Source organism: Sinocyclocheilus rhinocerous, unplaced genomic scaffold, assembly GCF_001515625.1.
Source record: "Sinocyclocheilus rhinocerous isolate Xijiao unplaced genomic scaffold, SAMN03320098_v1.1 scaffold3060, whole genome shotgun sequence".
In the NCBI taxonomy this organism is placed as follows: Eukaryota; Metazoa; Chordata; class Actinopteri; order Cypriniformes; family Cyprinidae; genus Sinocyclocheilus; species Sinocyclocheilus rhinocerous.
In genome coordinates this window covers 82,214-107,048 of record NW_015635031.1, presented here as the reverse complement: position 1 = coordinate 107,048, position 24,835 = coordinate 82,214, and the positions used below count along the sequence as shown (strand labels likewise).

Here is a 24,835-nt window from a genome sequence, read left to right as displayed (position 1 = left end):
TAGACTCGGTGGGCAGGGCTAAACAGGCAGTGATGTAGAAGCAGGCATTGATCATCTTCTGCAGAGGCGGTGTTTAGCCACACTATTACATCATAGAGTGGTACCTTCCACAAGCTGCGGTTTTCGCAGTTTTTAGATTAACAAGAAAGTCTTGAGTTCTGAAACATACAGAATGTTTCTAGCACAATGACCTCTTATGTCAAAAGATCAAGGGAATTTTGATTCCTCAGTTCATGACCCCTTTAAAATATTAACTGTTTTACAACACAAACTTAAATGATGACAGGAATATACAGTGATGCAAACTTCAGGTTTGAAGCTTTAAATTTAAAATATATAGACTGTCATTTATGTGATGTAAATCATAACTGAATGTGACAAAACACTAACAGCCTTTTTGGGTTATTAGGCATACTATTAAGGCTGAATGTATGCATATTTTAAAATATTTATTCTTTCTGTTTCTTTATTCCCTTAAAATCTGGCCCCTTACTATGGCCCATGACTCTTGAATATTAACTATCAAATCTCATTTGTGCTTCTCTTTGTCACGATTGTTTAGAGGACTTTCAAGAAACAATGTCATTTGGGTTCATTGATGTGCAAATGGTATGTTGAGCTCTTAAGAGTCTCAGCACATGGACACTGGTCTGCCTCACCGGCAGCTGCTTGATAAAGCAGGGCATTATGGGTACAGCTGAGCTGGAGGGGTGTGTGTGCCTAAATTGAGCTATTTATCTCTCGTGTACACAGTCAAAGCTGGTTAACAAAAAAACTTTATATGGACCACCACGTCAATAAGACCGTCCATATTTCATAGACGTTTTTACAGAACACTTGTTAGTTTTCTAATTAATGAAATAAAATGGATAAAAATGGGCTGATTTTATTTGCATAGTTGTGAATTAGTCAGAAGCGGCAAAGTGAGAATGAATCCTCGGAATGATCTGTTATTAACAGGAGGTGTGCTGTGATTGGCTGTAATTGTATAGTGAGAGGAAGTGAGACACTTTGCCCAATGTGTCTCCATGGTTATTGGAGGCGTGGTTATCTGCATCCTGTGGGGTGGAGGTGGGGATGGGGTGAGAAAGACAGAAAGAAGAGAGGGGGATATCTTTTTCCATTCGTTCCTCTCGCTGTTTCCTTTCATTGTTTTTATCTTATCCAGAGTTCCAGAGTGCAATTAATTATGTTAAAATAGCAGGCCACGCTTTGGCGCAGATTTAAACACACGCACACACACACACACACACATAAACATGCACACTCACACTCATCTAAACACACACATACACATAATGCCTCTTTTATAGTGCTCTTTGATCAGGGTTCAGGCTCTTTCTAGATAGTATAAGCTATTAAAGATGTTTAAGCTGTCCATGACAAATAGAGATTTCATTATTTTTATTGATCATGCTTTCATGTTAATTAGGGACTGAATGATTCTGATTTTATGGTAAATCAACTTGCTTTTGAATGTATTGAGTGCTTTTTTTTGTATTATACATGCATCGCTGCTGAATAAAATTTGGGGTTAGTAGTAGATTTCTTAATGTTTTTGAAGAAAGTCTCTTATCTCACCAAGGCCTCATTTATTTGATAAAAAAAACAAAACATACAGCATACAGTAATTTAGTCAAATATTACAATATAATATAACTACAATATAAATATTTTACAATATAAAATTTTAAAATGCAGTTTATTCAGAAATCATTCTAATATTCTGATTTGGTGCTCATTTCTTATAATCACAGTTGAAAACGGTTGTGCTGTCTAATATTTTTTTCTTTAATGGAAACAAAGTTAAAAAGAACAGTATTGAAAACAGAAATCTTTTATAACATTATAAATGTCTTTACTGCTTCATTGGAAATCTAACAAGCCTCCAACTATCTCTCAGTGGCTAGTGGATGCCATGTTTTTCTAAAATTGGAAAAAATGAGATGTTCTGGGAAAAAGTCTCTTAACTTCTTAACTCCTGTTTGATATGATTGTTTATATAATTTATGTATAAATATTGTATTTCATTACTTATTGTTTCTTTTAGTATTTATTTATTTTTAGTATTAGTATTTATTTATTTTTTTCCTTTTCATTAGTGGTTGTGTAATATCTTTGGTAAAAACAAAAACGATAACATTGCGTAATAATTTGTTTTCTTGTTGCAATGTTTGTTCTAATAAAGTATCGATATAAATGTCTTTACCGTCATTTTTGATCAATTTGATTGAATCCTTGCTGGCTAAATGTATTACATTCTTTTTTTTTTTTAAATCACTCATTCATTCATTCATTCACATTATTTTTTTTCCCCCTTCTTTCCAGATCAGTGTTCGTGTGACTACGATGGATGCTGAGCTGGAGTTTGCCATCCAACCCAGCACCACAGGGAAACAGTTATTTGACCAGGTGTGTGTGTGTGTAAATTTTTTGCTGATTACATTTTTTTTTTAAAGAATTTAATAGCTTTTCTTTTGGTAGCACCGCCCACATTGAGATCTTATTAATTCAACATCCTGCTCCTCATAAGCATGCATTAAATGTCTTCTGAGTGACTGTGAATATATCACATTCAGTATGAGCAGATATACTGACTTGCAGTGGAAACTTAAGACTGTGACAGAGAAGCTGTGTCTGTGTTTAGATTAAGAACTGGAAATCCTTCTTGTGAGGGAATTCTCCCTTCCTCCACCCTTCCTCTTTCTGACTCTGCTTCTTCCTCAGGCTGTAATTCTGTACAGTCCCCTCTACCTCACTCTTAGTCACTCTGTACATCACGTCTATGAAGTCACTCTTTCGTAAACTTGATAATAGGCAGCTTTGTTCCTGAGCAACCTTTAATTTCTCTCACACACTCACACACACACACACACACGCACACTCACTCACTCTGTCTCTCACACACACAGAGCATTCATTCTTCGGGCAGTTGTGTAGGTTGTGGAGTTCCATTATTTTTTCCAGCAGGATTTAGTCTTCAGTTTGAGTCGAGGGTTTGAGATTAGAAGGTCTCCTGTTGTCATGATACCAAAGCTTTAGAAGACAATACCAGTACTACTGAAATTTCACCATACTTGTTACCATCTTTCATATTCATACAACAGCAAAAAAATTAATATGCTACTGAGTATTAAACTGTAAATGTATATATAAAAAAATGTTAAATATAAATTTAAAATGTTAATATTATCAGATGAAATTACAATGATGGTATTTAAGTCTCAATAATATTTTTAGTGTATCAGTTTTGAGATTTTAATGTTTGTTCAAATAGTTCATCAAGACAAATGAACAGTCAGAAATAAATATCTATTAGGGTGCATGTACACAAATTCGATATTTGATATCTGATTATTTGTCCTATCTGTTTTACATTCTCTTAAGACCAATGGTATGTCACCACCCAAAGTTTTTTTTAACGGAGTTAATTCTTTTATTCTGCAATTTATTGCATTACATTTGATCAAAAGTGAAAGACATTTACAATATTACAAAATATTTCTATTTCAAATAAATGCTATTATTTTGAGCTTTCTATTAATTAAAAAAATCCTGAAAAAATCAAATTTTTAACAAAAGCATTAAGCAACATAACTATTTTCAAAATTGATAATTATAATAATATTTCTTGAGTGTCAAATCAGAATATTAGAATGATTTCTGAAGCATCGTGTGACACTGAAGACTGCTGAAAATTCAGCTTTGCCATCACATGAATAAATTACATTTTAAAATAGTTATTTTACGTTGTATTAATATTTCACAATATTACAGTTTTTTACTGTGCTTTGATTAAATAAATGCAGCCTTGGTGAACATAGAACTTTAAAAAAAACATTTTAAAATCTTACTGACCCCAAATTTTGAACAGAAGTGTTTCTAAATGTATATAACCAAGATGGACATTTTACCCAAAAAGTGAATTTGAGTGTTTGAAAGCAGAAACCTATCAGACGGTGTATAAAATTGAGTTTGTATTTGGTAATACCGATACAGTACTACTATCAGTTTATTACTGGTACTTTTGAAAATCTCTAATCTCTATTGTACTTTAGTGTGTGATTGTTTTGAATATAAATAAATGTGTGTCCAGGTTGTGTGTATCCAACTTCCTGTTAATTGTCCTAAAAAAAAAAACCCTATCCTAATCATCCAGCAGTGCAGACAGCATGATGTTATATTCAAAAGAGACTGATAGAAGCGTCACCTCTTTCTGTTTACAAATCATATATAAACCCAGCTGCCTCCTCCCCATTATTTTCTCTTTCTCCACATTAGCTCATCGCTGTCTTTCATTCTCTTTCTTTCTCTCTTTTTAACTTGCATGATTTTCAGACACAGTATGGTCTGACTGGTGCAGTTGTGAGCCAGCATTTGACAATACCTCACATTTTCCATTACTGTCTGTCTCACACACCCTCTTGACCTAGAATAGCGAGTGTCTTCTTGTGTGTATGTGGTCACATTCATAGCATCTCTTGAGCGTTCCACCCCTGCTTTAAAGCTAAATACATAAGGCAGTGATTAAATAGCTGAACGTTTGACCTCTTGGAGGCGCTGCTGGTTTTTACTGAAGTTTAATTCAGACATCTCTGTCATTAGTGTGGAAGTGTGGAACAGGTCCAATGATTCTTTTAAAGGAAATTTAGCATTTAGCATTAAAATAATTTTTAGTTATTTATTTTAAAATAATTATTAAATTAGCACAACTACATTGTGAATGTTAAATATATGGTCCAGTCCCAGCTGTAATGCCACTTTTTCCATGTCCATGAAGAGGAATTTGAGCTTCAGTCTCCTTTTCAGATCCCTCTATTACAAAAAGCAAATGGGTGTGTGAAAATGCTATTTTATTTAATATGCCTGTTTATTTAATATGCGTCTGTTTTATAGGTGGTGAAAACCATTGGGTTAAGGGAGGTGTGGTTTTTTGGACTGCAGTACCAGGATACCAAAGGCTTTACCACCTGGCTTAAACTCAACAAGAAGGTATGTGTGTGTGAATGCATATAGGATTTTAGCATCTCATTAGCACCAGACTTCATTTTTATACAGCTATTTATTTTTTGTCATGAATATATTTAGTCAGTATTTCATGTCATCAAGTTCATTTTACTATGATTTCAATGGTGCATCATTTCAGTAAACAAAAACATTTGAATCGTGATTATAATGTGCAAAATTATGAAACATGTCAAATTCTGAAAGACTAAACTTTCTAAGATTTTTGATCATGGGTGCTGACAGGCAGGTGGAATTAATGACTGAAAGTGATTCTAGTTTATTCTTTGTTGCCTAGGTTACGGCTCAAGAAGTCCGCAAGGAGAGTCCTTTGCTGTTTAAATTCAGAGCAAAGTTTTACCCTGAAGATGTTTCGGAGGAGCTGATTCAAGAGGCGACTCAAAGACTCTTCTTCCTTCAGGTCGGTGTGTATTTACATTATCACTGTACATCTAAGGTAAAATTAAATGCACGATGTGGCCTTAGATATGTTCATATAGAAGGCATGCCAATCGGAGTGGATTGAAATGAGCTCTGGGTCTTGGAAAGTGATAATGTGATTGTGATATTGCACAATCTGGTGGTCAGTGAAGGAATTGTACCACCAGGTTCGCTTACAAGCCAACATTAAAGGAACACTCCACTATTTTTGAAAATAGGCTCATTTTCCAACTCCCCTAGAGTTAAACAGTTGAGTTTTACCGTTTTCGAATCCATTCAGCCGATCTCCGGGTCTGGCGGTAGCACTTTTAGCTGTAGCTTAGTGTAACGCTTCTCATCCGACAGCACATAAATCACAGGCGGACACAGAGAACTGCGTTTCATGCGGTGTTTACTGTAACACAACAAGGAGAGAAATACATCCTCTGGCGACAGTGGGCATTTATACACATGTACATTCATCTAAAAGAGCAAACAGAAATTAGAGATAAACCTGTGTTTGATTCAAAGAGATGGCGTTAGCCATGCAACGCACATGTTGAGCAAATTGCATCCAAACTCCACAAAGTTCATCAAATACAATCACAGTCACTTAACATCTTGTTACACAACATCATTAACCGTTTATCTTAATATTATTTGTGAAATCAACAAGTGTCAAGTTACAAAGAAAACTCATTTTGCGGGAGCACATTTTACCTACCACCTCTCAGCATCGGATAAAGTCTCTGCTGGGGGTGGGGGTGTGGTTTCACAGGCAAGGCAAATTACCCAAAATACTTAATATCGCCACAAGAGGTCTCCAAACAATTAATAAATGAACAAAAACACAGCAATTTTGGTGAAAGTTATAACATTTAAAGTAACATTTTTAACCCTGTTACATTAGCATAGATCATTGAATCTGATTAGACCGTTAGCATCTCTCTCAAAAATGACCAAAGAGTTTCTATATTTTTCCTATTTAAAACTTGACTCTTCTGTAGTTACATAGTGTACTAAGACCGACGGAAAATGAAAAGTTGCGATTTTCTAGGCCGATATGGCTAGGAACTATACTCTTATTCCGGCGTAATAATCAAGGAACTTTGCTGCCGTACCAGGGGTATTTTCAGGCGCTGCGTAATATCATTGCGCCTGCTGCACCCCTGGTACGGCAGCAAAGTTAAATCGCAACTTTTCATTTTCAGGGAGTTGGAAAATGAGCCTATTTTCAAAAATAGTGGAGTGTTCCTTTAAAGCATTTCTTACTTTGAAACAGTTCCATTGTTGGTTTACTTCAGGTGAAAGAGGGGATCCTGAATGATGATACCTACTGCCCCCCGGAGACTGCAGTGTTGCTGGCATCTTACGCAGTGCAGGCCAAATATGCTGACTACAACAAGGATGTTCACACTCCTGGATACCTATCCAGTGAGAAACTGCTCCCACAGAGGTGTGCATACACAGATATTGTAGTACCAGTGGGGGCTAGTGCTTCTCCAGAGTGAGGGAGTGCAGATGACTGACAGAAAGTGTGCTTTGATCGGTTTTCTTATGTGGTGTATGCAATGCTCTAAAATCAGCTTTTCTAAGCATTACTAAACTACTTAATGGAAGAAACTAATAAAGCTCAGAAATCTATTATAATGACAGTATGATTAAGTATACAATATTTACAAATGGCAGTAGACAACATTATGGTTGCTGAAGGCAATAATAATTGTGTACATTTAAATAGCAAAATTTAAATTCTATTCTAAAAAAATAGACATTATATATAATAAAAAATCTATTAAAGTCAAATTAAAATATTAAGGCTATAAATATTAAAGTCTTGACTCTTTAAACACTGTGTATTAGTTGTTTTAAAATTTCAAACCATGTCAGTCACATACATCATTTCATTCGTTGATATTAAAGTATATGGTTTAAATATCAGTGCTGTGTGGTATCTAATCTATTAAATTACGCCTAGAGTAGTATATAATAAATTATTTGGGCTAGGGCTGCAATAATTAAAAAACAATAATGACGATAATTGACAATGAATGTTTATTTTTATTAGTTCATATTTTATGTTCATGCCAAATTTTAACGTTTTATTCTCCAAAAACTTATTTGAAACCTTAAAAGTAGACACTTTACTTACATTTAATGTGCTTTTTATGGACATAAAATCACTTTTGTAAATTTCTTTTGATGCGGACATCTTAACGTCTTTGACCCTCATACATAAGCTTAATTTTACACTGAGAAAATCCATATTTCTGTGAAAAAAATGCATTAAATAAATGGCAGAGGCCACCGTGTCTTGTGTAGGCTTAAAGCATAGTACGTAATGTTTTGTTAAAAGGTATCAGCCAGAGAACATGTTAAGAATGTGTTTGATATTCTGAATGTGAGCATGTGTGTGTAATCTTTTCTCTGCAGAGTTTTGGAACAGCACAAGCTGAATAAGGAGCAATGGGAGGAAAGAATTCAGGTCTGGCATGAGGAGCACAAGGGCATGTTGAGGTACAGCCAATGGAATGTGCGCTTGCTTTTTTCTGTTTTATCGCTGACTGCAGTGACCCTGTCAATCACACACACCAGACAGAATGATAATGTGTATCTGTGTGTGTGTGTTTCAGAGAGGACTCGATGATGGAGTATCTGAAGATAGCTCAGGATCTGGAGATGTACGGTGTGAATTACTTCAGTATCAAGAATAAGAAAGGATCAGAGCTGTGGCTGGGTGTGGATGCCCTGGGACTCAACATCTACGAGCAGAATGACAAGTACTTGCTACGTTTAACATTTAGAAACCGATTAATGGGTTTGAAAGGTGTCACAAATATATTTGATATTACATAATAACAAAATACCATATAACAATTTGGGGCCAGTAAGATTTATTATTTATTTTTTTTCAAAAAATTATTACTTTTATTGTGTAAAAGTAATAATTAAAGTGACAGTTAAGACTTGTATTGTAACAAAAAAATTATATTTCAAATAAATGCTGCAGTAATCCTTTCTATTGTAAGTCGCTTCGGATAAAAGCGCCTTCTAAATGATTAAATGTAAATGTATATGTATTCTTCAAAGAATCCTAAAAAATGTATCATGGTTTTCAGTGGCACAACCAATTTCAACATTATTATAATAAGAAATATTTCTTGAGCAAATCAGCATATTAGAATGATTTCTGAAAGATCATGTGATGCTGAAGACTGGAGTAATGATGCTGAAAATTCATCTTTGCCATCACAGGAATACAGGAACACAGTTTTTTATTTTAATTAATAATAATAATTCCAAGTAGTTTCATTTTCATGCTTTTGAAAGTCACACAAATCAGTTTTAAACTTATTTACTAAATTTTGGGAAATATCTAATACAAACTAAATAAAATAAACCGATTAAAAGTTTCAGGCATCTTGTAGCCTAATCATGGAAAGTGACATTTATTTGTGTGCCGAAAAACCCTGACTCCTCTCTCCTCCTCTCTTTCCAGGATGACACCTAAAATTGGTTTCCCCTGGAGTGAGATCAGAAACATTTCTTTCAACGATAAGAAATTTGTCATCAAACCCATTGATAAAAAAGCCCCGGTATGTCAAACAAGATTTGTGTCTGACTTATCACAGTTTCTATTCAGTTTCTTTGCAAACAGGGTGTAGACGAGAGGAACGCTGTTCTTGCAAAGCAGTGGAGCGGTGTAATGTTTCATGATGCGATTTGAGGATGGTGAAATCACAGTGTAGATTTTCCATTGAAGCTGCACGTTTCTCTTTCTTACACTTTACCACAGACATAAAGAGTCTGGATGTGGATGTGTGTCTCTCTTTTTTTTCCCCATTCTTCAGTATTTCCTGTAGCTCCTGATCCCTCACTCCCTCCCCCTTCTTTCTTTGGCTCTGTTCCAACCTTAGGGAGCTGTGTATGTAGGCAGCATTTTAAAGGGGTCATATGATGTTGCTAAAAAGAACATTATTTTGTGTATTTGGTGTAATGAAATGTGTTTATGCGGTTTAAGGTTAAAAAAACACATTCTTTTCCACATACTGTACATTATTGTTTCTCCTCTATGCCCCACCTTTCTAAAACGCGTCGATTTTTACAAAGCTCATCGGTCTGAAAAGCGAGGTGTGCTCTGATTGGCCAGCTATCCAGTGTGTTGTGATTGGCCGAATACCTCAAGCGTGTGACGGAAATGTTACGCCCCTACCATATTGTGATGCTGTGTCCCGGAGAGACAAAAACATTAAAACTCATTATTAACGAGGCATTTGTTGCATCCAGTGGGGACATAACAAATCTTCCCACATCGTGACGTAGACATGTGGGGGCGTGTTTAAACGAGGCGTTTTAGGAGGGCGTGGACCAGTCTTAACTTTTATAAAGAATATCTCTTTGGGTTTGAGACTTTAGTCTTTGCAACTTTAGGGATCTTATCTATTCACGGACAGCTTGTAACAGTCCAAAGAGAAAGGAAAACTTGAAATCGCATCATATGACCTTGATGATCTTTAAGGCATCACAGGAAATATGTATATAATGTCCTCTATTTTTTTTCCCAACAGGACTTTGTGTTTTATGCCCAGCGTTTACGCATTAATAAGAGGGTTCTGGCCCTGTGCATGGGGAACCATGAGCTTTATATGAGACGCCGTAAACCCGACACCATCGAGGTCCAGCAGATGAAAGCACAAGCCAAGGAGGAGAAGAACCACAAGAAGATGGAAAGGTGAGAGGGGAAAAAAAGCTACAGAGTAACACCACACAAAGGCTCTGATATTAGGTCAGGATTGTGATTATTTGTGTTAATTTGGATTCATTGCAGTGATTTAAATATGTTGATTCTGCTCACCAAAAGGATTCGTACAGATGCGATTCATTATGTGACGACTTCTGTATGTTACATCCTTACACCATTAGATGGCAACCAGTTAATGTGTCTGTCTACTTATAAGTGACTCATTTAGTGATTAAACGGATTCATTCACAAACTTTGTGTCACCATCGACCAAATGAAGTCTTATTGTTTTGTATAAAATGTTCACACATTTTATAAATTTGGATCATTCTGTCCCATTTATCTTCTTGTAGAACAAGAGTGACTTGTTTGTTCATTTAGTTCACAAACAATGTGTTTTTTAAAAATTTTTTTATTTAGTTTGTTGTTGAACGTTCAGTACTCCTTTAAGGTCTTGTTCAGACTTAGGCTGAATTTGCTCAGTATGTCCAGCAGAAAAATAATGATTTGTTCTCTTAAAAGATTTTGATTGTTTGAAGCATTTATCAGGCACAGTAGGATAAGCTACACCTTAAGACAATAATAAGTGTTTATATTTGAGTGTTGTGTTGATAGATGAATGGTTGTATGTTTAGATTAGTTCATTGTTCATTGTTGGGCACTTCACAATGCCAGGAAGGACATGCTCTTCTAATACATCTGTCTGTGTGTTTCAGGGCCATGCTGGAGGATGAACGTAAGAAGAGAGAGCAGGCTGAGAAGGAGAAAGAGAAGATTGAAAAAGAAAAAGAGGAGCTGATGGAGAGACTCAAAGTGATAGAGGAACAGACGAGAAAAGCTCAGCAAGGTGACATGGAGTGAAGTTTGCTCTTTTTTTTTTTTTCTTATTCTCTTCATTAATGATCATTAATCATTCATTATTTTGCGTGGGCAGAGCTGGAGGAGCAGACCCGCAGGGCGATGGAGTTGGATCAGGAGCGTAAATGTGCTCAGGAGGAGGCGGAACGCCTGGAACGGGAGCGCCACCTGGCAGAGGAGGCCAAAGCGGCTCTGCTGCATCAGTCTGAGAGCCAGATGAAGAACCAGGAGCATCTGGTCAGTTAACATGACTACCAAGATACACATTGCCAGCCACCATGGCAGCACAATTCTAGTCACCATGACAGCTTCACAATAACACTTTAAGTAGGTTACAGTTGTAACTATGGTAACAAAACTACAATTATGAAGTTTCCACGAGAACCAAACATCCTCTAACCACAGAGCGCAGGACACCCATGAGATCTTCTTCCCATGAGATTCTGAGTATATGTGTGTATATATGTGTGTGTATACAGGCAACTGAACTGGCAGAGTTGACTTCTAAGATCTCCCTGCTTGAAGATGCCAAAAAGAAGAAAGAGGAGGAAGCATCAGAGTGGCAAATAAAGGTAAACATGGTTACTTGTTAGTAGGTGCACTGCAGAAGTTTATCATAGAATGAGCTAGTTAGTAATAGATCTGTCTATCCATCTATCCACACCATTGTGCAGAAATAGAAACCACACAACCGGGAAAATGACTTGAGGTCAGTCACTCATGTTAAGACAAAAATGATTGTGGGATTTATAGAGATGTGATTTATTATTTTATGCTTTTATCACCATATGCCTTTTCAGGATATTGTTAAGATGGATAAAAAACTTAAAAATTAGTATTTTACAGCTTTGGCAATTTTCAGTTTTTTTATTAAGTTATTAAAGAAAAGCACATAAGCATCTCAAGGCACAGTACAAGTATCAAACTGTTACAGAATCAAGAAAGTGAAAACTCTCTCTCTCTCACACACACACACACACACACACACACAAATAAGCAAGCAAGCACAATAAATGCCCACATACCTATGAACATATAGTCACAATAATATAAGCATGCAAATAAAACATCTAAACAAAAAAAAAGAAGAAAGAAAATCCAGAAACTGCCTCCTTAACGAGTTCCAGAAAGGGGCTCCAAGATTTTATAAAAAGATCAGGTTCCATTCAAATTCCAAATTTAATCTTTTCAAGTTTGAGGGTAAAAAGTAGGTCAAAAACCCATTGACAATAAGTTGGAGGAGATGGCAGCTTCCAATTAGACAATTTTGTCAGGAATATTTAATCATTTAAATAAATAAAATAATTATGTACACCCATATAAACATATATTTTAAAACACTTACAAATCTTTCAGATTATATGTTTTAAATGGTTAAAGAAAAAATATACAGTATGTAAAAAGTAATTTTTTAAAGAAATGAATACATTTATTCAGCAAGGATGCAATAAATTGATCAAAAGTGAATGCTGTTTCTATTCAAGCTGGAAAATGCATCACAGTTTCCCTAAAAATATTAAGTAGCAAATCTGTTTTTAACATTGATAATACTACAGTGTTTCTTGAACACCAAATCAGCATATTAGAATGATATCTGAAGTATCATGTGAACACTAAAGACTAGAGTAATGGCTGCTAAACATTCAGTTTTGCCATCACAGGAATACATTTATATTCATGCTGTATTTGCGATCAACAACATTTTATACACTTTAAAATATATGTGCAATATTCTAAAGCACGTAAAAAGCTGTTGACCTTCTGTAAACAGGTTTTTGAATTTAATCTGTGATGTGGACAGTTTGAAAGAAATGATTCAATGGAAATGGAAATCATAATTAAACTTAAACTTAAACTAAATCTGCCTGCATTTTCTGCTTTTTGAGGTTTAAATCAATAATGATGTTAAAATGATGTCTTAATAGTACCATGCTTGTGGTACAAGCACAGTCTTTATTGACCAAATAAAAAGCACTTTATTATCATCACAAAATTAGTAACTTTTATATGGCCTAGATAGATCACGGTGTGAATTTTTTGTGTGGTGATTGTTAATGCAGTGCTGTGTGTCTCTTCCAGGCCACTCTGGTGCAGGAGGACCTGGAGAAGACTAAAGAGGAGCTGAAGAACAAAGTCGTGTCAGCCCATGTTCCAGAGCCAGTGCATGGCGAAAACGACAACGACGATGATGAGAGCAGCGCAGAGGCCTCCGAAGAACTCACCTCCGCAGCGGCCTATAAAGACAGGAGTGAGGAGGAGCGCATGACAGAGGCTGAGAAGAACGAACGAGTCCAGAAACATCTGCTGGTGAGAGAACTACTTCACAATAGGATTTTTAAAAGGATAATTCATCCAAAAATAACGCTTCACTTTTAGTCATATTTTTAGAGGGATAGTTCACCAAAAAATGAAAATTCTGTCGTTCATTACTTACCCTCATGTCGTTCCAAACCCGTAAGACCTTTGTTCATCTTCGGAACACAAATTAAGATATTTTTGATCAAATTCGAGAGCTCTCTGCCCCTGCACAGAGGGAACTAATATGTTCAAGGCCCAGAAAGATAATAAGGACATCGATAAAATAGTCCATGTGACATCAGTGGTTTAACTGTAATCTTATGAAGCTACGAGAATACTTTTTGTGCGCAAAGAAAACAAAAAGAACGACTTTATTCAACAATTCTTCTCTTCCGGGTCAGACTCCGCTGCCATTCATGAGAGTACGACGCATGCGCTGCGCTTTGTTTACAAGCAGAGGAATGCAAATGCATGAGTCATGGTACTGTCGTGAACGCACAGCAGAGAATGACCCAGAAGAGAAGAAACAGTTGAATAAAGTCATTATTTTTGTTTTCTTTGCACACAAAAAGTCTTCTCATAGCTTCATAAAATTTAGGTTGAACCACTGATGTCACATGGATTATTTCGATGCCCTTACTAACTTTCTGGACTTTGAACGTGGTAGTTCCGTCTATGCAGTGTCGGAAAGCTCTTGGATTTCATCAAAAATATCTTAATTTGTTTTCCAAAGATGAATGAAGGTCGTACGGTTTTGGAACGACATGAGGGCGAGTAATTCATGTCAGAATTTTCATTTCCCTTTAACCATTATACTCCAAACTGATTTGACTTTTGTTTTGTGTGGAACACAAAAGGAGGTATTTTTCAGAATATCCAAGCTGCACTTTGTCAAAAGTAGAAAGTAGACACCCATGATTAGCCTGTAATAAACGCTTTATCAGTGGAAATTTACTTTGAACGGGGAAAAAAATGAAATATCTTTTTCCACAGACTCTTAGTTCTGAGCTTTCTAATGCTCGTGACGAGACCAAGAAGACCCAGAACGACATCATCCATGCAGAGAATGTACGAGCAGGACGAGATAAATACAAGACGCTTCGTCAGATCCGCTCTGGAAACACCAAACAGCGAATCGATGAGTTCGAGTGCATGTAAATGTACCGCAGTCAGCCAACAGGGGGAGCTACAGCCTGCCTTTTGCATCATTCCTGCAGAGGAACTACAGTACCCACAATGCACCACTCCAACAGAAAATAAAGCCAAATATAGAATAATGCTGCACAGTTCAAAAATCCCTTTAATTCAGGAGTGTTGTTTGGGTTACTGCATTATGATAAGGGAGATTTATTTTTTTGCGTTGTGTTTTGACCTAGATGTAGCTTTTTTATTGGAAAACATTAACGGTTTGCTGATTAATTGAACTAAAGGGTTTTAATTTCAGTAAAACTGGGATTTCAGTAGAAATTGAAGTATAAAAAAACATTCCAGTGTTGGGATAGATTTTGAAAGCACTCCAGAGAGACATGTCAGTGTGCCAATTCCAATCAGTATAGTCGATATATCAAATTGCACAGTGCCATTGTGATGGTGTAATAGCCTCGCTATTGCTATAACATTGTATCTATGTGCCTTTCTAATAAAAACAACTACAGTATAGATTAAAACTCATGGCTATCTGCTCCCATCAACCACTCTGCCAATACAGGCAACCCACAAGAGCAATGGGGTGTGTGTGCGCGTGCGTGTGTGTGCGCGCGCGCGCGTGTGAGATCCCGGTTGATAATTCTTTTAGTTATAGTTTCTCACTGCTGCAGGTTTGTGGCTGCTCCCTGTTTGTGCCTTTTCACTGAAGAGAAAATATCAAACTGTATTTTTAGTTTAGTTTTTAAACCTATTCTTATTTTAAGCTTTTTTTTTTCAAAGAGACTTTGTTTTTTGAGGCATTTGAATTTTTTCGCAGTATTATTTTAAAGAATCCTTTAATAGAATGACACTTAAAAAGCATCTTCTGGGATTGAATTTCTCCCTTTATTTCTGAACCGTATTTACCCAGAGTGTACACAGTTTTGAATAGCCCCGCACTTGTAGGCAGTGCCTCAGTTGTTTTGTGATCTATATTAATTTTATTTTTATTCATGTGGCAATATGCTGCACTGAAGCAATATGTCCCCAGCTGCTTTGGAAGAATTCTTCTTTTGGATCTTACTCTTGGATACTTTCTAAACTGTTTTGATATACAAGAACATGGATCACCTGATTAAAAATATGAAGCTTGTTCTGATCTCATACAGCGTTCTAGTTACCTGGGCCATTTCCTGCCTTGAGGGTGCAAGGTTTTTTTTTTTTTTTTTAATTGTCAACCAATCACAGAAAAGATTGCTGCTTAAAACATTTTCATTGCAACTGTCAATAAAATACATTAAAAAAAAAAACACCAATTCATTGGCTAGTGTTGTTACTCGTTCTTCAGTTGTTTAGTGATAGCATGTGTGCATTATTGTAAGCAGGTATGGTCAGAAAATGCAAGCTATGTTTAGAACAGATCACTATCAAATAGTTATTGATATTTGCCAATATAAAGCTATTATTAAAAACGTCATCATCCTCCACACACACACACACAGCGCGGGTAAAATAAGTATTGAACACTTCATTTTTCTCAGTAAACAAATAATCCATACATACAAAGAAAACAATACAAATAAGTTCAGAAATTAAGTTCTGTGTAATAAAATGGAATGACCCAGGGAAAAAGTATTGAACACGCTTACTGAAATTTATTTAATACTTGGTACAAAAGCCTTGCAAAAATCGTATGCATTGCTCAGATGTGATTTTGGCCCATTCTTCCACACAAACAGTCTTCAAATCTTGAAGGTTCTGTGGGCCTCTTCTATGAAATCTAATCTTTAGTTCTTTCCATAGATTTTTTTTATTGGATTCAAGTCGGGTGATTGGCTGGGTCTTTCTAGCAGCTTTACTTTCTCAGAAACCAAATGAGAGTTTCCAAATGAGACGGTTTATGGTGAAATGATGTTCTTTCCACTTCCGGATTATGGCCTCAACAGTGCTCACTGGAATATTCAGAAGTATAGAAATCTTTCTGTAACCAATGCCATCAGTATGTTTTGCAACAATAAGGTTGTGCAGGTCTTGAGAGAGTTCTTTGCTTTTACCCATCATGAAATGTTTCTTGTGTGACACGTTGGTAATGAGACACCTTTCTATAGGCCATCAGTTGGGACTAAACCAGCTAATATTAATTTCCACTGACAAGGGGCAGGATTGCTTTCTACTTACTGATAGATTTCAGCTGGTGTCTTGGCTTTCCATGCCTTTTTGCACCTCCCTTTATTCGTGTGTTCAATACTTTTTCCCTGTATTATTCTACTTTATTATACAGAACTTCATTTCTGAACTTATTTGTTTTGCTTTCTTTGTATAGCCTATACCGATTGTATAGCCGATTACCTGGATTGTTACCGACATCTGGTGAAAATTTCATGTCAACAGCACCTTTAGAAATATATTTACTGAGAAAAATGGTGACGTGTTCAATACTTATTCACTGTATATATATAAAACCAGGGTGTAATTTGTGTAAAAATTATTTAATTAATATATTAATGCATTTAAGAAAACGAAAGCGTGGCTGCATATAGTGAACTGACGGACTTTGTTAAGATTATCCGCAAATTTCTATATTTTTGACCCATTATTTGGTCTCATTGTCAAGAATTCAGACTTTTTTTTATTATTATTATTTATCAAAAATTGAATTGAAAATGTAAATGAACTTTTAAGTTTTATTTCTGAGATGACACCGGATACCACGTAAACAGGTCATGTGACAATACAGCATTGTACGGTTTAAAATGTTTAGCTGTGCATAAAGGTGCTGTAATCTCAGTTTATTTAATTTATGCCATTTTGCTAAATTTGACCATATGTCCTATGTCAAAAAAAAAAACATCCCTTTCCAACAGCGGCCAAAATGATTGACAGGGAGACAGCTTTGATAATTGGCTAAAATGCGCCGGCCTCTCTGATGCGCATAGGTTTAGTGCGTTTTATTAAATAATTGAGAATATTTGGTGTAAAATATGCATTATGCCAGCGTTTTTCCGAACATGGCCATAATCTAATTCTAGAAACCCAAGCATGTAACAGTGAGTACGTTTACATGGACAACAATAATTCGATTTGAATACGATTAAGACAATACTCTGATTAAGAATCTACTATGTAAACAGAGATTTTTGATTACCTTACTCCGGCTAAAGTCATATTCGAAGTAAACAGAAATCGAATTAAGACATGTGGAGTATTCCTATTTTAGTCGCATTACTGAAGTTCAGTATAGACATGTAACGTTAAACACCTTAATCACACAAACATGTCCTTGCTCTTGATATACAATCACTGATGAACAACTTTGGTTTTAATGAGAGAGAAAAAAAAACTACACGAGGGTGGATTAGATCCCAAAACCTCAGCAATGCTTGACAAAAGTTCTACCACTAGACCACTGAAAAACACACACACGTTTGTGACGGCAAATAAAAGAGCTTCAACACTGCCGTCGTCTGTATGCACGTTCAAATAATTAACTGCACCTGAAGCTTTCATAAAATTAAAAATGAAACACCCAAAACTGTACATGCATCATCTCGAAGACGAACTAACGTTATATGTTGTAATCAGTATCGATATATCGATACTTCGGATCGATACGCCCATCCCTACCGAACACCAGAGGGCGATATTTTTCAGCGTAGTTCATGTAGCATGTGTGGATATTAAACCTCTGAATGTGTGTTTTTAAAACTAATTCAAGGTAGGTAACGATTTTCAAACATACAGAACATGAAAATGAATACAATGAATAAATGTGTTCGTGTACGTATCTCTGCTGCCTCTACGTGACATGAATCTGATAACTATGCGGCCCTTGAGACTCTGGTCCTTTCTGTCCCCTTTAGACACTCAATCTGACATCTACAGTAATTAAATGCTAAGATATTTAGCATGACTCCTCTGTACCCCAGAAAAGCAGAAGAATGACACAATATCATGTAATTTACACGGAAGCACATTCAGTTGTGTAAAAAATATACAATTCATTAACTTAAAGTAGGATGCCAATACTGTATGTATGTAGTGGGGCAGTTCTTACCTAATGTAGGTCTTAAATACAACTTTAAAAAAAATGTAATTCGAAATCATTTTTGACCTAGCTTTTGATAATATAAATGTGTCACATACATTAAATAAGATGAGCTCAAAACCTCAAGGACAAAATGAATGACAGGAACTAGCAAAGAACATCCAGTTCCTTCTTTCTTTCAGTGTTAGTGGTGTCCTTATCTCAAATGATTTATAAGGGTCCTATACGAAAATGATGAAGAAAGAAGAAAATGAAAATTGCTGTGTTCTTCGATCTGTAATTCTAGCTGGTACAGGCAGAAACAAAACAAAACTAGCGTGCTAATAACATGAAGAACCTAATCTTTTGAAAAACATCTCTCTTACCAGATCATGATCAACCTCAGGGAACCTGCTATTTCCAAAGAGGAGAGGTAAACACATTTGTCACAACACATTATCCGAAAAAGTGTCATGGTGACAAATGTAGCTGCACATTTTCACCAAAAATATGGAAATGATTTCTGATTTTCTGTTCCGTGTCCTTTCAGATATTTTGACTATTTCTTATATGCATAAAACATTTTTAATCGCATCAGAATGGCTTTTCTGCATTCAACTGTCTAAATCAAAAATTGTGTGTTCCTTTTCTTATATTGGATGAATGCTGCTCCTGCTCTGATGAATCCTGCTCTGTTGGCTGTGTTTATAAAAATATTCATTAATGAATAAATTTTCAGCTTGCAGCTTCAGTACATTAGCAAAATAGGCAGAGAAATCAGTAATAAAACAGTATACAGCAGTATATGAATGATACATTTTGCAATGTTCATACAACATAATCTTGACTGTTAAAAAAGAATGGTATGTTTCAGCCCAGATTAATGCTCTTCTGTGATTATTTTTCTCTACAGATAAGATGGCAAGCATCATGAATGATTATAACAGGGTGAAAACAGGTAAGTGTCCCTGGAACTGGAAATCAAGTGTTGTATTTAATATGTCTTTCTTAGCTTTTCGAGTTATACTGAATACAATCTGATTTCATAACTTCCACACAGTATTGTAAAGCATGTGTGTGGATAACCCATCCAGCCTTCATTCGAATTAAGTAATACAGTGTACAGTGTACATTACAAGGGAAGCAATTCAGACAAAAGACTAAAGGCAAAAGATGTCAGAGACACTGTAAAAATTTGTGACTTGTTTTCTTTCAGCGGTTTATGATGCCTCTTTTCTTTATTTGTAGTGCACATTTTTATTGCGACTGTGGGTATGGAGTGTTTCGGGTTTGGAGCGGTTACTTGCGTCCAGTGATTTTCAGATGTTTGTTTACAGAACAGCCCTCAAGTTTCTCAAGGCAATCAAGCACACGTTAATGGACACCGTTATCAGTTGAAGGTTAAAATTCTTCCTGTTGGCCTTCAGAAAGCCTCTGGAGCTGACAGATACAAAACATAAAGTGGTTTTGTAAGTATATGTCTCCCACGAAGTCTGACTGTAAATTATCCTCCACATTCAAAATTGTTAGCCGCCTGTGCAGTACATTCATAGGTTTTTCTTGGAGATCCAGTATAGTTCATAGCCCCCTTATCTCTCTTTCGCTCAGTGTCAAGGTTTTTGCTTTGAAAAGCATGAAATATTATAGGCGAGTGAGCATTTCTACGGTTTTGAAGAGGATAAAGTGAAACTGTATTATTAAGTATTTATATAATTAATTATATAAGTATTTCACAAGAGCATGCAAGATTTGTTTTATTCACAGAGAACCAGCTGGCTTTGAACCCTGAGGTATCTTTACAATCTTTCAGTCAATGAAAGCAATCAGCACCCCAATCAGAAGCACATTAATCCCAAGCACATTTCACATCAGATTCTAGACAGAGCTCAGCGATTGGGGAAACATTTTGACAGTTCAAGTAAAATGGCATCTATCAGCTCCTGAATATTCCTTAATGACATAATAGATTTTAATATGTTTGAGAGATTGAGTGTTGCTATTTAGAAATAATAAATATAAGTAATGATAAATAATAATAATAATAATAGATACATTTTAATTTGTAAAAAAAAAGAATGCATACATTTTACCAGGAATACTAAAAATAAGTACATTGCAGTATTGTAAATGTGCGGATATAATACAGAACATGAGTGTGAGATTGTGAGGCTGAGGCCAGTGTTATTATAGTATCTTTTATACTATTATACTAATAGCATATCTATCTATCTATCTATCTATCTATCTATCTATCTAATGTCTATATAGTTTTTTATTATTTTTCTTTTTCTATTTCTGTTTTTCTTTCATTATTTTTCTATTTTCCATTTTTTAGTATTAGTGTTATTTTAATACATAAACTAAATTAAAATGAAATAAAAAGTTTTTCTTTTTTATTTCAGTTAACACTTATTTTTTTCCCAGTAAAGTTTCTTTCTTTCTTTCTTTTCTTTTTATGGTTTTAGTTTTAGTTAATAACCCTGCCTGAGGCTCGAACATTATTACCCATAGATATGTACAGTATAAGAGGTTCTGGAAAAATAATCAATATCCTTAGAAGTATCTTTTAAAGTTATGCCAGAACAGTTTTCTCAGAATGGATCAATCTCACATTGAGAATCAAAAACACTATACTAGTTTTTGTGTGTACTTCTTGCAAGGCTGATTTGTCCTCTATTTATGACCTGAAGATCAAAGCTGCTCCCTTTGTATCTCATCATAAAGCCAATATTTGTTGGCCCAACTGTGAATGTTTTGTAACATAAAATTATAGAACTCTATCTGAATGCTGTTAAAGGCTATTTTATCCCTGCTGAGAAAAGAAAAGAAAAGAAAAAGCTTCATAAAACTTCCAATGGCCTAAGTTGATTAGCTGACTGTTTTAATCATTTTAGAAGAGTTTTGTTCACATTTTGGCTGGTCAGAGTGACTAACCAAAAGAATTGTTGGTTTGTAAGACCATGACTAAGAATGGACAATTCTATTACACTTTCCCCTATGCTGCTCATTATTAATTAGACATTAACAATATTAATAAAGTAAATTAAATAAACTATTAAACTAAACTATTATTATACTGAATTATATTATTATATTATATACTAAATCATATTATCATTTTTTTGAATACCGGTATTTAGTGATGTGACAATTATATTTAGTCAAAGTTCAAAGTGTTTTTTAATTTATTCCTTATAGGGCTGAATGAATGAATGAAGTTTCCCAGGAAACCTTGGTGCAATCACGCAGTATTCACAGTAGTGATCAACAGTATATCAGCAATAAACAACACACACACACATACACACACACACACACACACACGTACACACACACACACACACACACACATGCAAGGGATGTGGATCACAGCCCATATACTGTACAACAAACAATAGCTAAAAAAAATGTCAGCTAATAATAACTTATTATTTCAGTCATTATTATTAAAATTCTTTTAATTAAGTATCCAAAACTCTTTTAGCGATTTTTTTCCCAGTGTATATCTTTGTTTAGGAATTTGGATCTTTGTAAATAAATGGCTGCATCCATTGTGCCTGCATCCATTGTTATATGTGCTTAACAGCAAGCATAGGTAGGTTTTATTTTATTTATTTATTTTTTTGTCAGTTTTAGGTGAACATCCTCCACTTACCTCAAAAATATAAAAGCCATAATGGGTAAGTATTCTGTGAAGCGGCTTCCTGCAAGGCAATTATACTAAACCCAAAATTGCAGTATTTAAAAGAAGTGGTCTCATATAAATAGTTTCAGTCAAGGTGAATCTTATCTGCTGACAGCTTTCTTTGCTTCTCGGTAAGAAACTGAAGATACATTCACATTCAGACTAAAACCACAAAACCCAGACACTGAACGATATCATACTGCAGGCTTTACAAGATTCCAAGGTAATTCTTTTTTCCTTAACTTCACAAATGCTTTGCACAAATACTACACTGTTATGAAAGTACGCAACATTAAGTAATGCATGCTGATATTCAAAATTTATTTGTGTTAGCAATGCTAATGACTCATATTGGAGGGCTCTTAAATGGCATGAATGAGAGTTCAGTGGTCGCTAGTGAAGGTTTTGGGATGCTGTTTGGGGTTTTGGGTGCCAATTAACCACTTAACATTTAAATAATATAATTTTCCTGCAGATCTAAAGTGGTTCGAACTTAGTGCCCATAAGGCAAAGTGGCAGATTTCAAATTTGTGTTCTTCCAGGGGTTTTGGAGTGGCCGTTGAGATATATTATATCAGCGTTGCCCATTCAAAAACCTGTACAGGTCAACCTCTACTAATTTAAGATTCAAACCAAAAAAACAAACCTGGCCTTAACCCAAAGCTATGTATAGAATCTGAACCATAAGGTCACACCTCGATCCAAATCTCTATTCTTAAGGCTCCAGTACACTTAAAGAGAAATAGAAGAACAAACGGGTGTGATGTCATTTCAAACTAAATCTGGCCAAAGGAAGATTTGGAGTTTCTTCTAATGGTGCACAAACGCATTTAATACATTTAAACTGTTACTGGTCCATGATGATTTCATATTTTCTTTGATGTGGGAATTCTCTCTGATTCATTTCTTTACATAGTCTGTTAAGGTCAAATATGAAGAACGAAAAAAAATCTTTCTGAGATTGTATCGGGGAGAGAGGGTCTTTAGGTTGACTTTGATCTGACTCCCGTGATCCATCATTTGATCTGATCAGAATCTCATGATCTGATTTGATCCCAAGATTGAAGTGACTGAGTGCACCATGACCCAGTATTACAGGATACTATCAGATGACAAACTCCTGTCAAGAACTGAATTTTTAACTATACTATAAAGATAAAGAAATGTGTATTGTCTTGTGCTGGTTTCTTTTCCGCAAGTTATACATGATCTTTAAAGGGATAGTTCACCCAAAAATAAAAATGAGTAATTCATGAATTACTCACCCTCATGTCGTTCCAAACCCATAAGACCGTTCATCTTCGGAAAACAAATCAGAAGAATTTTTTGATGAAATCCGAGAGCTTTCTTTCCCTGCATAGACAGCAACGCAACTACCACGTTCAAGGCCCAGAAAGGCAGTAAAGACATCGCTAAAATAGTCCATGTGACATCAGTAGTTCAACCTTCATTTTAAGAAGCTATGAGAAGACTTTTTGTGTGCAAAGAAAACAAAAATAATGACTTTATTCAACGATTTCTTCTCTTTCGGGTCATTCTCCCCTGTGCATTCATGACAGTACCATGACGCATACATGTGCATTCCTCTGCTTGTAAACAAAGCGCAGCGCATGCGTCGTGATGCTCTCGTGAATGGTGGCGGAGACTGACCCGGAAGAGAAGAATTGTTGAATAAAGTAGTTATTTTTGTTTTCTTTGCGCACAAAAAGTATTCATCAAAACATATATTAATTTGTGTTCTGAAGATGAATGAAGGTCTTATGAGTTTGGAACGACATGAGGGTGAGTAATTAATGACTGAATTTGGGTGAACTATCCCTTTAAGACCAAGGCTTCACTCTCTCTCCTTTTCTCTGTGTGTTTAACCTTGTCCACCTCAGGGTTGGCCTTACCATGGAGCTTGCAGCTTTGTCCTTGAAACAACGAACACCCCAAAATTTGATGCAGAGCCTCCTCATTCATAGCCCACATGCTTGCACAGCAGGACAGCATGGCCTTTCGTAAGTGTGTACAGGTCCTGCTCCGTTCCAGCTTGGCTCCGTTGTGCCACCCAGGATCCACGAGGACCCATCCAAGATTTCTTCACACAGTTCCCAGACTCTGCAGTCAATCCCAGCCAAATGGGTAAGGATCAAATTTACTTTTCTTGTTGTTTCACATAATGCTGTGTTTCTGTACATGGAATATGTGACTTCTAGATATCTTAAAACAAGTCACACCATCCAAGTAATATATCGTCACCGCATTAAAAGCCATCTTCATGAGCAGTGCAGCCAATGAGGTTTGACTATTTTTATTTGCTCATTTAATTTAAATGTACAAATAAAAATAACATATATTGTAATGCCCAGCTGTGGAAGTCACACCTTTTTAAAGAGGGGTTAGAATAACATAATATGTGCATGTCGCTAGTCTAAATGCACACAGACCCAGGTCTATTAACCTTAAGGTACAGATTACTGAATATAAAGAGTATTTTTAACAAGAAAAAATAATAATAATTACAGTTTACAGTTTATGGGGAAGTCGTGGCCTAATGGTTAGAGAGTCGGACTCGTAACCCAAAGGTTGCGGGTTCGAGTCTCGTACCGGCAGGGATTGTAGGTGGGGGGAGTGAATGTACAGCGCTCTCTCCCACCTTCAATACCACGACTGAGGTGCCCTTGAGCAAGGCACCGAA

General features: G+C 35.7%; 2 protein-coding genes across 2 annotated transcripts in view; both read left to right on the top strand.

Moving 5' to 3' along the window:
• The window catches only part of LOC107746233 (moesin-like), a 26,192-nt gene extending 10,746 nt beyond the window's left edge, over window positions 1–15,446 (top strand). Inside the window, exons 2-14 of the mRNA XM_016560358.1 lie at window positions 2,329–2,412; window positions 4,897–4,992; window positions 5,303–5,425; window positions 6,729–6,880; window positions 7,858–7,941; window positions 8,058–8,204; window positions 8,924–9,020; window positions 9,993–10,156; window positions 10,882–11,012; window positions 11,100–11,260; window positions 11,503–11,595; window positions 13,103–13,330; window positions 14,315–15,446. Coding sequence (XP_016415844.1) covers window positions 2,329–2,412; window positions 4,897–4,992; window positions 5,303–5,425; window positions 6,729–6,880; window positions 7,858–7,941; window positions 8,058–8,204; window positions 8,924–9,020; window positions 9,993–10,156; window positions 10,882–11,012; window positions 11,100–11,260; window positions 11,503–11,595; window positions 13,103–13,330; window positions 14,315–14,479 — 1,725 coding nt within the window. The 3' untranslated portion in view covers window positions 14,480–15,446. The remainder of the gene's footprint in view (window positions 1–2,328; window positions 2,413–4,896; window positions 4,993–5,302; window positions 5,426–6,728; window positions 6,881–7,857; window positions 7,942–8,057; window positions 8,205–8,923; window positions 9,021–9,992; window positions 10,157–10,881; window positions 11,013–11,099; window positions 11,261–11,502; window positions 11,596–13,102; window positions 13,331–14,314) is intronic.
• Window positions 15,447–24,132: 8,686 nt separating this feature from the next.
• Window positions 24,133–24,835, top strand: part of LOC107746235 (adrenodoxin-like) — a 6,549-nt gene continuing 5,846 nt past the window's right edge. The window contains exon 1 of the mRNA XM_016560359.1: window positions 24,133–24,279. Coding sequence (XP_016415845.1) covers window positions 24,146–24,279 — 134 coding nt within the window. The 5' untranslated portion in view covers window positions 24,133–24,145. The remainder of the gene's footprint in view (window positions 24,280–24,835) is intronic.